At 40.9% G+C, this 17,502-nt stretch overlaps 1 protein-coding gene across 1 annotated transcript; it reads left to right on the top strand.

The window, feature by feature from the left end:
• Nucleotides 1-644: 644 nt before the first annotated feature.
• On the top strand, nucleotides 645-17,238 carry LOC117468480 (glycoprotein endo-alpha-1,2-mannosidase-like protein). Its single transcript, XM_034112627.1, has 4 exons — nucleotides 645-1,684; nucleotides 3,804-3,913; nucleotides 14,170-14,246; nucleotides 15,277-17,238. Exons 1-4 carry the CDS (start codon nucleotides 1,174-1,176, stop codon nucleotides 15,911-15,913), a joined length of 1,335 nt encoding a protein of 444 aa, XP_033968518.1. The 5' UTR covers nucleotides 645-1,173; the 3' UTR covers nucleotides 15,914-17,238.
• The last annotated feature ends 264 nt before the right edge of the window (nucleotides 17,239-17,502 follow it).

The following is a 17,502-nucleotide window of genomic DNA, read 5'->3' on the forward strand; positions in this document are numbered from 1 at the left end:
AATGAGTACTTTTACTCCTCGTACTTTAAGTATATTTTGATGCCAATTGTTGTACTTGAGACACATTTTGGTTGAAGGACTTTTAGTTGTGAGAGAGTATTCCCATTAGATAGATCTGAGTATTTATCTCTCTGCATATTAAACATCACAGCATCTAGAAATCTATATCCCGGCAGTACCTGAAGGCAGCACTGTGAAGTAATCGTTGTGTTTAATGAACTGACCGCTAGATGTCAGTATAACTCTGAACTCACTGTGTAGTCAACACATAAATGTGAAAACCAATTCTCACATTTGACAGCGTGTGATGTGCTAAAGAGATTAGTCTCTGTTAAGAGTCATAATGGCATAAAGGCTGTACTCTGTAGCTTGTGCGCAGACAACACTTACATTTTTTGTTTGTATAGATTTGTGTATGCGCATGGTTTTGCAGCCACTTACAAAAAGCAAAACAGAGATGAGATGAGCCCCGCCTGTTTGATATCCTAAACGCACTGTGTGGAGCAGAAACTAACCAACCACGGAGGCTGGACAGTCCCCCGGACACCATCACCGGATAGCATCATTCACCGGATAGGATCACCGGATAGCATCACCGGATAGCATCACCGGAGAACCTCAAAGTCTGCATCCCAACACCGGTCGCCTGTCCGGGATCAGCTGCTGGGTGGGACTCTGCAGCCAGCTGGAGGATTGACAGTTTGGAGATCAGTGAGTGTAGCGTTTGAATGGAAACGGCATCGGCAACTTCTGTCCGGATGCATCGTTAAAATACAGCATATTTCTAGAAAGTCTCCCATCAGCTGTAGAGAGAACACGTTATTTGCTTATGTATTCCCATTGTAAAGTGCGTAACAAGCGCTTTGCAAAGTGAGTTTCCTCACAGGCTTCACTACGCAGTTTAGCAGAATGCAAACCATGAAGCTGCAGAAGAAAGTTAGAGATCTAAAAGCAAACTGCGTCAGATAGTCTGCTGCTACTAGACTGCAACCATGTAGCTAGTTTGTTTTGGTTATTCATTCAGCAGAATATGACATTTGCAGTTACCATGCAAGACACTTTTGAAGAGTAGCCCGTAGGTTGTGAGTGAACTATAGGAAGCAGAATCAGTAAAGAGAGGTTTATCTGCGCTCCCATCCACGCAGTTTGCAGCTTCTGCTCCTCCTGACAAACATGGCAAGACTACGGAGGAAAGCTTGCATAGCTCTGTTTCTCTTTACGCTGTTTATCTTTGGAGCCATGATGGGGCTGCGGACCCTGAAGCCCACTGACGGCTTCTCGGATCTGTCTCCGGGCGTGGAGCTCCTGCCGATGATCGGGGGGAAGATGGACCGGAGATCCGTGTCCCGTGACGCCTCCGCTGCTCCTGGTGAAGCCCAACCGGGAGCTAGCAACACCAAAGCAGTTCTGTCCAACTCCGGACCCGAGGGGACTATATTTTATGATGTTCATATTTTTTACTACACCTGGTACGGTAACCCAAACTTGGACGGTAAATACATTCATTGGGACCACATACTGGTTCCTCACTGGGACATCAAAGTAGCTTCAAGCTATCCGAGAGGGAGACACATGCCACCCGAGGACATCGGTTCCAGTTTCTACCCCGAACTTAATCCGTACAGCTCGAGGGACCCGGACGTGTTGGAGTCCCACATGGAGCAGATCGGGGCATCTGCTGCAGGTACAATACAGTTCAGAGAAGCAACGGACTTATGTTGAAAAGATAAAGAAAAAACAGAGTGTGTTCTCTGTAGCTACTTGAGGGCTAAACTCATTTCAGCACCACATCCAGTGGACAGCTCCCTACACGCTCAGCTCAAAGTCCTGAAAAACCTGCTGCAGCACTTTTTCTGCTGCACAGGGATACACTTTATGGCTTTAAAGGCTACAGTAAGCAATATATTAACTCTTTAAGACTATATTATGTCTAAACTACATTTCCTGGCTATCACAATAAATAAAAAAAAGAGAAGTGTGATTCAATTTAGTCTGTTTTCAGCATAGCATAACCCTGGGCTGGGTAATATCAGGATTCAAAATACTTTAAAAAATGTTTCACATGGAAAAGTCATAATTTCAAATCTTTAACATGATTTTCCACAATGAAAGATACTATACTCAAGAACTCAAAGGAAATAAAGATATGGAATAGGGAAAAAGAATAGTGCAAAGAGACATTTTGATGCATTTTGAGAACTTAAGGCTCAGATCCCTTCATTGGACATCTCTTGACAAATTGATCTGTTTGTTGTCTTTTTAAAAACACATATGGCTTCCCTAAAAGAGAGCAAAGTCCTGCAGCCTGGTGTCGAGTAACAGCCGGGTGTACCCAGCTGTCTGCAGCCTACACATGATAGGCCCTGATGTTTCCGTCATGCGGCTCACGAGGTTATTGTACACCATGCGTAATGACCAGGCCAACCATCCCTTTTGTAACATCAACTCCCTGACAGATGGATCATGGGAGTGCTGGCCCACAATGCTTAGTAAAAAGAATCCATTTAATTAGACACCACAGTCTGCCAAACTCTAAATACTTCCATTTGGCTTGATGACTGATTCCCCACCACTTCAGAAGGCCCATAAATAAAAGGAATAGCAGCGGCCATATACTTAATACACACAGACATAGTTGGGTATTGTAATCTAACAGTCTTACACAAAACAGACATACATTGAATGATTGAGCTCTTAGTGCAGTATCTGATGTGCCAAATCCTCTCTGGTCTCAGTCGCCATTGTGGCCAATATGTTTCTCTGTCAGAGCATGAGGACGCATTTCACTACTGGAATTTATGAGCCGTCATAAACTCAAACTGCGTGGAGAGATTGCCACTAAAACAAAAGATAATAAATAGTTCAAAGTTGACAGTTCATATTCATCAATCAGGCACTGGATGAGTGGAAAGAAGGCATTCACTCTCCTCCATACAGCCATGAATGGATTACTGAACTGGCCTACTTTGACTCTATTTGAAGTGAATGTCAACATTTGTTACGGGCAACAAACTGACGGCTTGTAAGAGTGTTCCTATGTCAAAGCAGGTCTCATAATTAATGCATAAACAGCATTGGAGCAACAACCAACACAAATAAAGGTAAAGAGAAAAAAAAACACCATACAGAGAGACGATAAACAAGCAGGATTGAAAAACGAACACCAAAAGTTGCAAAATGGCCACAAAGAAACCCAATACGATCACAAAGAGACATGTTTTGCTCCTTTTTAGATGGGTTTACATATTGGTGCCTAAGGATCCACAGTCGTATAATTTATCCACGCTTACAGCATCACATCACACACCTTACCAGCATCTGTCTGCTCCTATAAAACATAACTACCCTTAGATTGTAATTACCCTAATGGATTACCAGGGCAGAATTCGCCCAGTGTGTTCATTTCATTTAATTTAATTTCAAACCTTTATTTAACCAGATTGGTCCCATTGAGATCATAGATCTCTTTTTCAAGGGAGACCTGCTAATTCAGTTCAATAAGAGCACAGCTGAATGTGTTCGTTCAGTGGTCTCAAATGTAAAACTGTGTAAAGGGCGGCATGAAAACCTCCTCGTAGATTAATAAAAGCAAACATTTTTCAGCTCAGGTTCCTCCCCACAGGGTTGTCAGCATTTTTTAACAATGAGCATGAAATCTATACGTCATTAAAACAATGCCTCAGATAACACTTTTATTGGTTAATTTGCATTTTGGACATCAGCAGTAGGTGTTCTATGAGGTATTACCAGTGTCTTACGTAGAGGAAGGATGATCAGACTCATGAGTTTCTGTGCGTCTCCAGGGGTTCTGGTCCTGTCCTGGTATCCTCCGGGCTTTGCTGACGACAACGGGGAACCCACTGAGGATTTGGTACCATCTGTACTGGATGCTGCATATAGACACAACCTCAAGGTAAAAGGCATCAGTACATTTTGAGTGAGTGTGTTGGAAAGTGTGTGTGCGTCAGATATGAAACAAAGTGGGGAAAGAGTCCAAGGCTGGATGAAGAGCAATAAATCAAATCCTTTGTGAGTCATGACATTCAGCTCCCTCTTTACGCACACTGCAAGTTGTCACAGGGAAATGAGTGTTGATTTTTCAATGATTTGTCCATTTTGAATCAGCAGCAGTGAGAGAAAAGTTGGTTTTCCATTAGTAATGCTGCAATGGGCGTTGCAGTGGGTATTCCAAATCGTATCTTTCTTTATTGTTGTATTTATTTAACATTTACATAAACAGGTGAAAAACATTGAACCAGCCTCTCTTACATGAAGACCAGAGAAGACAGATAAGCAATACTAAAAACACATAATACTAAAAACAGATTGAAAGCAGCCAAAACAAATGTTACAGAAGCTATATGTCTTACAGGTATTTTTTTTAGGGATATATATTTAATAAACTCAGAATGGGTTAAAAAAAAAAAATGAAAATATACCATGGACAAACCGGATGTCTTAAAAATGTGATAACTTCAGTCTCAGGTTGCTTAAAAGAAGACACACATCAGGCCACATATCTATATATTGTAACAAGTAACACATTATGAAGTCTTTCCCTTAGCTGTAGGCTAGCATTATAAAACAACATAGTTAGCGTAGTTAGGTTAGTTATGTAGAAGTTAGCTTTTATTGAGTTTTGTACTAGTTTGAGTAGTGATCACAGATCGCCAAATATTAAGGGTTGACTGTATTCATTAAGTGTATCTGGTAGAGAAGATCCACAGCTAAACATCTTATCATATGCATAGATTTGATTTGTTAAATGCACATTAAAGCCTAAATCGTATAGAGAAAATAAAAGTAGGCCGAGCACAGAACCTTGAGGAACTCCATTAACTACAGTGCTTTTTTTCAAACACAACCAACTCAACAACCTAAAACAAGGCAACAACTTCCACAGACAATGTGCTATATGGCAAGCAGCTTGATCAACTTCAATGGCAATGCTTGGACAGATCCCTATCACTTCATTTCTGAATCATTGCCAGATCGATGTCTACATTTGACAATCTGTCTATTATCTCTCCATCCATTTATCTCACTAAGAGCACAGTGACAAAGGGGCTAGAAAAAGGATGAATGATGCTTCACAGAGGTGAGCAGAGAGTTTCAAACTGCACATGGTAGTAATCTCAACACAGACATGGTGCTGTGGGTGTTTCTCAATGTCGAGGACGCTTCCTTGGTAAGTCCCTCCGAGTCAGGTCCTTCAGAGGCGATGCAAGAATCCTTCCTAGCCTCGGAAAACGAAGAATTGTGGAACAGGCTAACAGGTGTGCAGGTGTGCAGGTGTGCGTCATATGCGAGGCCCCGCCTTAAATGGAGCGCGATTTCTGCCAAAGATTTGGAAATTGGTCCGTGCGCAAAGCATTGTGGGGATTTTAAGACCGCAGAGGATACACATGTGCAGCCTCAACATTTCCCGCAACGAAGGACGCCGGCCTCCGTAGAATTCCAAGCATCCTGGACATTGGAACAGTCCTTCGGCGGGACTCGATGACGTAGCATCCTTGAAATAGTGGCTCTGGAGCAGCCTTCCTCGACATTGAGAAACACCCTGTGTATACATAAGCCACGGTTTGTTTTTAGAAAGTTAGTACGTTTCAGAGATTTAGAACCTGGCGTGGTGCTTCTTTTAAAGCTATCTGTGCTTCTTAGTGATTTGATGTTTGCAGCTGCAGTGACATCTCGAGAATTACAGAAAAATAGGTCAAATAGCTGCTGCTGGATCAGTAGGGGATTGAATGAGCTCGGGAGCACATCAGCAGGGCAGAGAGGTGGGGGGGGGGTTGCAAAACCACATGACCAATTTGCCAATTAGGCTGGAAAATGGCACATTGAAGGGAATAACCACCCACTATGTTGGCCTATCTGCCTGCTGTTTCTGTATCGAAGGCCTTATTAAACTTTTACGGGCTAAGCTTGCGGGTAATGCGATACAATTCCTGTCAGATGCTCCCCAGATAAAGAGCGAGGGAAAGTGTAACGAAACATAAGAGGCTATGACACCATGATCAGAGTTGGAGGTGTTTTTTGTCAGACTTTCACATAGAAATTCTCTAAAACGAGGTGTTGAAAAAGATACATCATGTGGATTTGTGCATATTTACAGCTACTCAGAAGCTTTCTGTATGAATTTGATATGACATATAAGAGAGACAGGCGCTTAAGAGTTTTCTTATGTCAAAGCAGGTGCAGTGAATAATTCAAAACAGCATTTGCGCCAAACACTGAATGTCTACAGAAAATAAAAAGCAGCCAACCGACAAGATCAAAGCATCAGCATTTCTTTCAGGTCAAGTGTCAGTATTTTGATGATTTGATTATTGGTTTTAAGAATTTTAAAGCAAAATGAATATAAACTCTTCTATGTAGCCTCTCCAACATTAATATCGTCTGCTTTTCTTTGTAGTGTAATTTAAATGCAGAAGTTGCGATGGGCATTATTTTTGTTTATCAGTATTTTATTGACTTATGAATAATTTAAAGAAGGAGTTAACCACTAATGTATAATGGAACTAACAACCCTTATGACATCCATAGGAAATTAAAGGCCAAAAAAAGCCATGGCTTGATGTTATTTTTCATTTCATTTAATCGTTTATTTGAACAGGGACAGTGCACATTGATGAACACTTGAAACAAATAATGCGTCAAGTGTAAACATGCCGGATTTTAGCTTTGAGCTAATTTCCATCCGTAGTCCCTCACATGACATTTATATACATAGCAAAAAATAAATACATGATATGCAGAAAGAGCATGAGCAGCATACACAAGTATTTATGACATGGCAGTACAATGTAGCAGCTACGACATATAGAGTGCAAGAGATGATACAAGTGCTACATAAAGTGCCAGAGATGATACCCCTGTGTTAAAGTGCATTTAGCGGTGATTGCACGTCTGTTTGTTTCTTAACCATTCTTTGAGTTGACATTTGAAGCTATTGAGAGTGGGACAATCCTGTATCTCAGTTGGGAGGCTATTCCACAATGAGCTGCCTTTAATGGAGAGGACATTTTGTCCAAAAGTGCGTGGACTTCACAGTCTCCTCTGGTTTCTGACCTAGTGCAGCGTCCAGTGTGTTTTCATGTTCCTATTTTAGTGTAAAGGACCAAAAATCACTGACTTAAGGTAACACGTTGTTTGTACAACTTCTTAAAAGTTGTTACCAAGGTTAATTAGAAAGCTCAGTCATTGTAAAGATCGTAACAAAATGAATTACGACGGCAGTGTCTGTATCCTGATGTGAGGGGTAAAGATAATTTATTTTCCCGCTGCGTTTGTGCCACATATTGGCCTGGTCTTCCCCATAAACAACTCTGATGAGAGGCAGTAAGTCTGTCAGGCCACTCTGTCAGATTTGATATTGCATTTGTTTAGTGTTCTGGTTGGCTGCAGGCAGAGACATAATGTATCTTTGCAAGGGCAAGACAAGAAAGCCTGGATTAGACATGCAACACTGAGCTGATGAGGTTTTACACATAATGCTGTCAGGAGAGACGCTAATACATTGAATTTAATGCCATGCTTTATTTTCACGAGTGACCGAGCATGCACGACATTTTCATAAAAAGCGTGGAGGAAGCGCGCGTGGAAAGACAGACCGAGGCTTTCTACAAATAAACCTCACATTTAGGAACCTCGCTGACATAAGCAGGAAGTGATGACTTATGAAAGCACGTGGAAAGGTCACAGCAGAGCAGAGAGAGAGAGAATATGTTCGGTGTGTGTACCGCAGCATGGTTTATTTATTTAATCGTTTATTTGAACAGGGACAATGCACATTAATGAACACTTGAAACAAATAATGCGTCAAGTGTAAATATGCCGGATTTTAGCTTTGAGCTAATTTCCATCCGTAGTCCCTGACATACAACATTTAAGAACATGACATTTATATACATAGCAAAAATAAATACATGACATTAGGGCTGTGCAATTAATCGTATTTTAATCGCAATTACGATTTTGGCCTGCCACAATTACGAAAACAACATAATCGTAAAAAAACGATTATTTTGCTTTGCTAGGTTGTGACAGTGCACTGCAACATATTTGATCTAATTTATTTTAGTCTAATTTATTTGTATTTATCATATTTACATATGTTTAGTAGCTTGTTGAAGTGCGCTCCAAAATATTTGTTGATCTTGTTTATTGGTATTTATTATTTTGATATTATTTATTTAAATGTAAATATAAATGTATAATTTTATTTATTTTTGTATTGGTTTTTCAGTTGAATTATACGTTCAGGGTAATCAACAGTTAAAAAGATACTGTTCAAATTATTATTTGTATTTGTTTTAAAGTTCAATAAATGGATGTTTTCAAAGTCAATGAATAATCTTATTTAATAATCGTGATATCAATTATTGACCAAAATAATCGTGATTATGATTTTTGCCATAATCGCACAGCCCTACATGACATGCAGAAAGAGCAAGAGCAGCACACACAAGCATTTACCACATGGTAATACAATATAGCAGCTACGACATATAGAGTGCAAGAGATGATACAAGTGCTACATTAAGTGCAAGAGATGATACCCCTGTGTTAAAGTGCATTTAGCGGTGATTGCACGTCTCTTTGTTTCTCAACCATTCTTTGAGTTGACCTTTGAAGCTATTGAGAGTGGGACAATCCCGTATCTCAGTTGGGAGGCTATTCCACAATGAGCTGCCTTTAATGGAGAGGACATTTTGTCCAAAAGTGGTCCGTCTACGGTGGACTTCACAGTCTCCTCTGGTTTCTGACCTAGTGCAGCGTCCAGTGTCTCGTTAGTGGATGAATTCCCCTAAGGGAGGGGGGGCAGTCCATGTAAACATTTATTAAAAAAACACATACTTTTAAAAGACTTAAAATTGTCAAAACTCAAGAAATTGTGTTTCTCAAGGATGGCACAGTGGTGGTATGAATTAGGCTTTCTGTCAAACACCTTGATAGCTCTCTTGTACAGCTGTTCTATGGGTTTCAGGTTTGTGGCACAAGCAAACGAGCAGTTTGTAAAACAGTATTCAATGTGGGATAGACTCATACAGTGGAGGTATGACTTTGCAGCATTGACCGTTTAGAAGGGTCTGATTACAGCAGCACTGCACAGAAGGACACTCATCTTTTGGAGTTCTTCTTCTTGCATCATTTCAGTAAAATGCTGGCTCAGTTATAATTATCTAAAAGTAACAACATTAAATAATGTCTTTGCTCTTCTCCACTCAAAAGGAGGCAGGGAATCCCAAGTGAGGACAGATGGTCCCACCGTGGGCAACAGCCAACAATGTATCAGATCAGGATTCAGGAAACAAACATATAAGCAATCTGCTTTTAGTAGAAAGGTGGCCACCAGCCAGGGATGAGCAGTTTTGTTTTGAAACAGCAGGCCCTTGGAGAATCTTTATAATATACAAAGATAACATAATGTCACAGAGAAAAGATTAGCAAATGATACAGAGATGAGGCAAAGGCAGAGCTCTCAGAATGCATGCCTTAAAACAAATTCAATCTATTACTGTGAAAGGGGGATAGGCTGCCTCTCCATACACACTCCGTTATCCATCTTATATCTTTTTCCCTCCTTATCCTCCGTTTCCTAATCTTACTTGTCTCCTATCTGAGGATGGCAGTCTTCCTAACTAACTGCTACACAGCATTTGAATGAGTCCTTACAGTGGAGTTATGTTGCTCACCGGGGCATTAACCTGTACAAGATTCATGGCCCGATGAACTGCTTGAATTTATTTAAGAGAATGCACATTTGGATTGAGAGCACATATTAACCAGGCCCGCACCTAGCTCCCAACATGTTTCTTTCACTATACATCAATTGCGTTGTCTATAAATGTGGAAATGTGCTGTTTTAGTTTCAACTTGATGGATTCACAATGCTAGTTTGATTCAAATGTATCGTGTTATTAACAGCCTAATCCCTTAAAATGTTTTGTTTACTCGAATACAAGACTGGGAAAGTGTCAAATTGGAGTAGTGGAGGACTGTCAACTGACATCTTAACACTCAGTCCCCACTATGAAACTACTTTGCAACATACAAAAAACGACAAGCTAATATTCAAGTATGATGGTCGAGTTGATCTGCTGTATCTGTAGTCTTCTCAAGCTAAATTGGATAAAGTTATGTATAAACCCCACTAGCTCAGGACCGAACCCATCCACATATGACCTCAGACGCTCATTTGAATTGATCTCCGATGCAGCCTCGCCATTAGAGATCAATACATCATGGTAAATAGAGCTTGTGCACAAATCATGGTACATGGAGCTTTGAAGAGACACTCGAAACTGCACATTTGGAATGACTGCGAGCGTTAGAATTGAGACGAATGGAAACAGGAACTGAGCTATCTTTTCACCAAATCCAACTTCCATCACACAGGCAGTCCCACAGCACTCAGCTAAAAACACACTGATGTTTTTTTTTGAGTAACGCTCCACAAGAAAGCAATGTACTTTTGCTTATATAAGTTGAACAGTATTCCAGCAGCACCCACACACACAGCTCGTGTTTTTTTTGTACGCCAAAGCTGGAGAGCGGATCACATGGAGAGCGGCTGCTCGACCTCAGATTGAAGAGGAGCTGAAATAGTCCTTCTGCCCAGGGGACGGTGGGGGCGGCTGCATGGGGACAGGGTGGGGGGTGTGGGATGTGGGGGTTGATTGGAAGCTGGAGCAGAGGGGAAATGTGCATCATGGGTCCCATGACTCAGTATGCCTCTCTGAACAATCTGCACCCTGAGGGGCTGCACAAGTCCTATCCAGTAAGTAGGCCATGTACACAGGGGGAATTAGGCCCATTGGTGCCCTGTGATGGCATCATCCACACTTTCTTTGACCACTGAGTGAAACTGACACTTTCTCATAAAGGAAATGTGCCCAGCTTTTGGGAAATGGATCTAATTGTTATAACTGAAGTTTTATCTTTGTGTTGGCTCGCATGCCTCCTTTAGTGCTTTCTGCATGACATGACATGGCACTACATTCCTCTCTGCTCAGCATGTATCAGGCTGGGGTGTTTCTGGCTCATGTTTTCAGTGTTTATGAGGTATTAAAATGTGTCGACGCCGTCTCATTTACTTCTAAATTACCACAGAGTAATGGGCCAGTGCGTTTGGAAAATGAGCTTCTCTAGTGGCCTGCGTTCTGCTGCTGTGATCAGGATAGCAGCTTTTTCCCGCCTCTATGCTTTCACCTCAGCGAAAACCTTTTTCCAAATAGGTTTATATTTGATCTGCCTTTACTTTGCTCTCAATTTCCAGAGAGAGTATTATGGCTTCATAAACGCGGTCTCAAAGTTTACTATGATGCAAAGGATATTCCTCATCTTTTTCTTCAAGTTTGATATTTTGTCAGCAAAGTGCATCTAACCCCATCCAAAGATATGCTTTGTAGCGCATAAAAGCACTTCGTATCTGCATTAGTGGTTTCGTTTTTCTAGCCTTCAGTCTTCTTGACAGTTTAAGTATAGACATTTGCAGTTTAAAACTATTTTCTAGGCTTAGCCAATTCAAAAACATCACTTCATCACTTCAACCATTAGTGCACTTATTGTAGATGCCATAGTGACAGCAAATGAAGGAAACTGTCTGCGGAAAAGCACTTCATGTTTGCAATACAGTTTCCCAACAAACATTTGAGCAAACGGGCACACTATTATGACGTAGATTAGATGTGTGACTTACTTACATGTTGCATGACTCAAAAAAGTGTTTTAATCCTTTAGATTATCCGTCATAGAGTACCACAGTGACGCGTCCTAAAACCTGGAAGTAAGTTAGCATTTTACCACTTCCGGTTCCTTCGACAAAAAACAATAACTTTCGAATCATAAATCGAATCGATAGATTTATGATCGATAGATTTATGATTAGAAAATTATAAAAGTAGGGTAAACATGCGGATATTATCCGGCTGAACAAAATGTGATCCGTCTCTTCAATTTGTGTCAACCACAGACCTTATTTCGAGCTATTTTCCAAAATCCTATGGAGAAATTGCATTGGTTTTTGTCGAAGGAACTCCTTCCGGGTTTTAGGACGCGTCACTGTGGCGAGAAGCGAAGTCCCTCCCTTAAAATGTGTCGTAAAAATGTGAAGTAACACTTTTTTGTATGAAACCGCTCAATGAACTACATCTCCCGTCTCGCACCACACACCAAGACGGCCGTCACGTTGGCACATTTCACCTCTTTCTTTCAGAATGAGGCGAAAAGTATTAAACGAGGTGAAAATCACTCCAAGTCTGGGCGTGTTGAGAGCTGTACATACACACAAGGGGAGTTAGTTGGTTCCGTAAGAGCCAGCATGCGGGACCGGGATTCTGGGATTTGTAGTCTTTCTAGTTGCGTATTTTTCATTGTCTTATATTTCAACAGTTTTACGACAAACTATGACTTTTTTTAACATGGAAATTATTTTTTAAGATTGACAAACATCATATGTGTAATTCGTGGCACAATTCAAACGGGATTGAAAGATAATTTTTCTCTCTCCATTGACTTCAATACATAATTTTTCCGAAATAAGGTCCCATGGGGCGGAAGTAGATGGGCGAGACTTCGCCTCTCTATTGCGAGTGCTTTTCAGCTGCGTGCTGATCTATCCTGTCTGATATATCTCAATACTTATAAGATGGATTGCCATGACATTTTGCAGAGACATTCATGGTGTGGGTGCTTAAAGGGGTCCTATTGTTCAAATTTCTAGGCTCTTATTTAATTGTGTTCCTCTACTGTGACGTTTCCATGCTTTAATATTCAAAAAGCTCTTTATTTTTCTCATACTGCCTGTGCTGCAGCACTTCTTTTCACCCTCTGTCTGAAACCAGAGCCCAACCTGCTCTGATTGGTTAGCTGGCCGGCTCTGTCGTGATTGGTCAACAGCTTAGAGATACCCCTTAGCCTATCACGTACAATGTGTTGACGGGATGAAAGAAAATACCTCTGGAGGAAGCTTAATCATTTTTGCCTTTGCTGACCATTTACATGCACAAATATATCAAACTACAGGAAAGGGAAATCCCAATAGGGCCCCTTTAAAGACCTGAAGACGGTTGATCCCTTGACTTTCCCTCCAGCACCACCAGCAGACATCTAATGGTTTTGCAAAGTGAAATATTTCTGCAGCTATTGAATTGGTTCCTATGAGATTTGCTTCACAGATGCATGTCCCTCTGCGGATGAAGTGCAATAACTCCGGTCATCACTTAACATTTCCACCAGGTCAAACATGTCATGTCTAATCAGTCCTATTCTAGTTGAAGCAAAACAATGGTCTAAATTCAGACTTTCTTAAGTTTTTTTTATCAAGAATAAGAGAGGAGTTATACAACAGAGGCGATGTGTCTTACTGGATGAAATCCTTGCATCCATTTGGTTACTGTTGGCCTTCAGCATGTCAAAAAGCCCCTTTCCCTCACATTGTTCCCCATGGGTGTCCAGAGGAGAAAAGTGTTTCACTCGGATCATGCATTATTCAACTCTCTGAATTCTCCGGCCATTCGTTGAAATATTCAACCTAAGCACTTTTTGTGTACTTGTCACTTCAGGTCCCTTGTTCCTTAGCTGCGTTTGTTCGTCAATTGCAAATACACGTTTTCTTTGCCGAGGCATGAACAAAAGTCCCCAGGGGGGCAGCACTTAGGGTGAAAAACATCTACATAAGGACAGAATTCATCATGAAAATGGAGCGGTTAAAACATGGGTCTTTTTGTCACAACCTGTCTGAAAGGATCTGCTTGAGTGGCTAACTGTGGTGTGCTGTTCTCTAGGCCAAAGTCAGTCTTATTCAAGGCTTTTAAGAAAATATGTAAATATGGTCATCTGTAACATGGTAGGGCAGAGAAACTAGATGTCTGTTATCATGCCAAACTGTAGTGAAACACAAGGTCAGAAAGACTGACTTGAATTGAAAAGGTAGAACCATTTTTTTAAGATGTTGCAGTCCGATCAGCTCTCACGGCCTTTGGCTATCATATAGTGTGCATCTTATTGAGCCATTTCTTTCCTGGCAAATTCAATTTAAAACCAGATTCATATTGCCATTGTCTGGCCCTTATGAGAAGTCTCCCCCTCTGAATGTGTCAATGCAATGGAAATAATATGATAAATAAAAAACTAACCAGGTTTTCTCTCTGCATGTTTTCCTAGGTTGCATTTCACATCCAATCATACAGAGAACGAAACGACCAGAGTGTGCACGACAACATCAAGTATATCATTGACAGGTAGGCTGCACTTCTCCATCACCGACTCAATTTAAGAAGGAAGTCATTCATATTTCATGCTCAGTTAAAGGAACATTAGTTACAGAACAGACATACTTCTTGAAAGCATTTCTGATTATATAAGGCTAGTTTCATGACTTATGGATGACTTTTTCAAGCAAAATGTTAGTATCAAGGTTGCTCTGAAAAAGGACTGCAGATTAAAATAAGCCAGTATGGCTAACTCGACTCGGACTCGAAATCATGACTCCAAAAATATCCAGTTTCCAACACATTTTAACAAGAAATATTATCCTTAGTGTATTTACAAAATTAAATGTTTTGGAGCACCTCCATTTGGTTTAATTTGGAAACGATTTGCTGGACATTCATGCCGGTACCCAGAGGATAAGTATCTGGCTATTTGACAGCAGCTTAAAATACTTTTGAAGACAACATTTACTTGCCATTTAAATAAACATACTTCGGACAGATGCTTATTTACTCAAATGTAACAAACAGTTACAGAGTCATGTTTAATACAAGCCAATATTTACTATATTTTAGCTGGATTTGTTCACTTCAAAGCATCTCCATTCTTCTCTATGGTCTTGTGCATCATTTCCAAAATGTATCCAGACATATTTTGCATATTTAGAAACCTTTGGATCTCAATTAGTACATAAAAGGAAGCTCTGTTGGCCTAACACAACAATAAGCTGCATAGTATGAGTTAGTACAGACTGGCCCATGGTGGCTAATAGCTTGTTGATTGGTTTGAAGTGCCATCAGGCAAAAATAATATCCACTTGTTCCCAAGATATAATAAATAAGATTCAGGGTCCCCAGAGGATGAACTCTTCATTTTCCAACATGAGCTTTCCTCTGCTGTACTCCTCGTATTCCACATTCAACAAAACCAGGCCGATTGTGCCGACACCAGGAGAAGGGATATACACTTTGAACACATCCCATCACTGAATCTCTGTAAACAAACAAGGTTGATTATGTTGACACTAACAAACTATGTAACTGTCGTCTTTTAAAAAAGGTATGGTGACCATGGAGCCTTCTTCAAGTATACTACCAACACAGGGAAGAGCCTTCCTCTATTTTACATCTACGACTCGTACCTGACTCCTCCAGAGTCCTGGTCTGAATTCCTGACACCCACCGGTGCCCACAGTGTGCGAGACTCAGCCTACGACTCCATCTTCATCGCCCTGATAGTGGAGGAGCGCCACAAGCACGACATCCTCGCCGGGGGCTTTGATGGCATGTACACTTATTTTGCCTCCAACGGTTTCTCCTTCGGCTCTTCTCACCAGAACTGGAAGACAATCAAAGCTTTCTGTGACGGCAATAATCTCATCTTCATCCCCAGCGTTGGACCCGGTTATATCGACACTAGCATCCGGCCGTGGAACAACCACAACATGCGCAACAGGGTGAACGGTCGCTACTTTGAGACGGCCCAGCAGGCGGCGCTCAATGCCAGGCCAGAAATCGTCACCATCACTTCCTTTAATGAATGGCACGAGGGGACGCAGATAGAGAGAGCGATGCCCAAAAAAACTGTGACTCGTGTTTACTTGGACTATCAGCCACACGGACCCGATCACTACCTGGAGTTGACCCGTCGCTGGGCAGAGCAGTTCAACAAAGAGAAGCAGCAGTGGCTCATGTGAGCTTTTAGACAGACTTGAAACGGCATGCTATAGTGAAGAGTGTGTAGTGTACACATGAAGGAGAAATATAGGGGGGTGAATGTGGGGGGTGAATGTAGGAGCTGTTGAGATGTGAGTGTATAAGGACATGCTATGACCTTCAACAAGACAAGATGCGCGAGTTTCTGTGCATGCATATGTTTGTGCACACATGCTGATCTGGCAGGTTAGGACACTGTGTCCTCAGTACGAATTGTCCTGGTTGGGTTTTGGGGTAAAGCTGTAATAAAGGGTTATTCTGGGGACGTTCTGAAATGCTTCGTCAGCAGTCTCTTGCTCTTTTCTAAATTAATGCAACTTAATAAACTAAACAAACACACTAAGAAAACTGTAACCATGAAATAAAGAATCCATTACAATCCCCCGACACTTAATGCACACTTTATGTCTAACACTGTTTCTGTATACAGATGTTCCAGTTTACCAGAAGGATTGATTGAGGTGAGGACATGGTGTTTAAAAAGCAGTAAGTGAGGGTTAAGCAAGTGGCAATAACAGGTTAGTATTTTGTAAATACTTGAATTCCCTCTCTGGCAGAAGATAAGATTGATACCACTCTCATATCGGCCTGTTAAATATGACACCAGTTAGCTTAGCTTAGCATAAAGACTAGAAAAAGGGAAACAGCTCAGTTCTGTCCAATGATAACGCAATGAATTGACCAGCAGCACATTTAAAGCTCATTTATCAACACATCTTCAAATCTAGATTCCCCTCAAAGAGTCAGTTGTTATTTTGTATTATTTGAAATAACATATTTGAATTTTTGTTTTTGTAGTTATTTACGATTTTTTCAAATTTGTTTAAAGAGGCTGTGTTATTAAAACTAATGATGAGCTTAACAAACATTTCAGAAAAAGTACGTTTGTTGGCAAGTAAAATAATATACCCTGAAGTGTAAAGCATTCAGATTAGCATCAACATCAGCATAAGTCAATCCATCTGGAAGTAAAGTGAATCAGACAGCCCGTCTTATGGCTGCAAAAACAGTCCAAATATAGCAACATTTCCCTAATATTTACAGATGTACCAGTTAGCTAATCTGAGATTTGGTGTCATTTCCTTTTATGGAGAGAAGCCATGTTCATCGTGGGCAACATAACCTTCAGTTACTTTAATAAAAACAACTGAATGGGAAGTTTTAAGGCCAAGGCTCTATGTTGAAAAGTGGATAAATGAATAGAAATGTACCAATTCCTGGAGCACTCTGTTATATGGACTCGTTTGATAAAAGCCTGCTGTCTATTCAAGTAAAAGGGTACTTTAAATAAAAGTATGCTGGTACTGAGTGGTTTCTGCTGGTTGTTTTTTCTTTCTTTTCAAAAAGACTAACCTCCAGACACCTAGGGTGTTTCTCAATGTCGAGGACGCTTCCTTGGAAGGACAAGTCCCTCCGAGTCAGGTCCTTCAGAAGCGAGACAAGAATCCTTCCTAGCATCGGAAAACGAAGAATTGTGGAACAGGCTAACAGGTGTGCGTCATATGAGAGGCCCCGCCTTAAATTGAGCGTGATTTCCGCCAAAGATTTGGAAATTGGTCCGTGCGCAAAG

The sequence above is a fragment of the Trematomus bernacchii genome, unplaced genomic scaffold, assembly GCF_902827165.1.
Source record: "Trematomus bernacchii unplaced genomic scaffold, fTreBer1.1, whole genome shotgun sequence".
Lineage (NCBI taxonomy): Eukaryota > Metazoa > Chordata > Actinopteri > Perciformes > Nototheniidae > Trematomus > Trematomus bernacchii.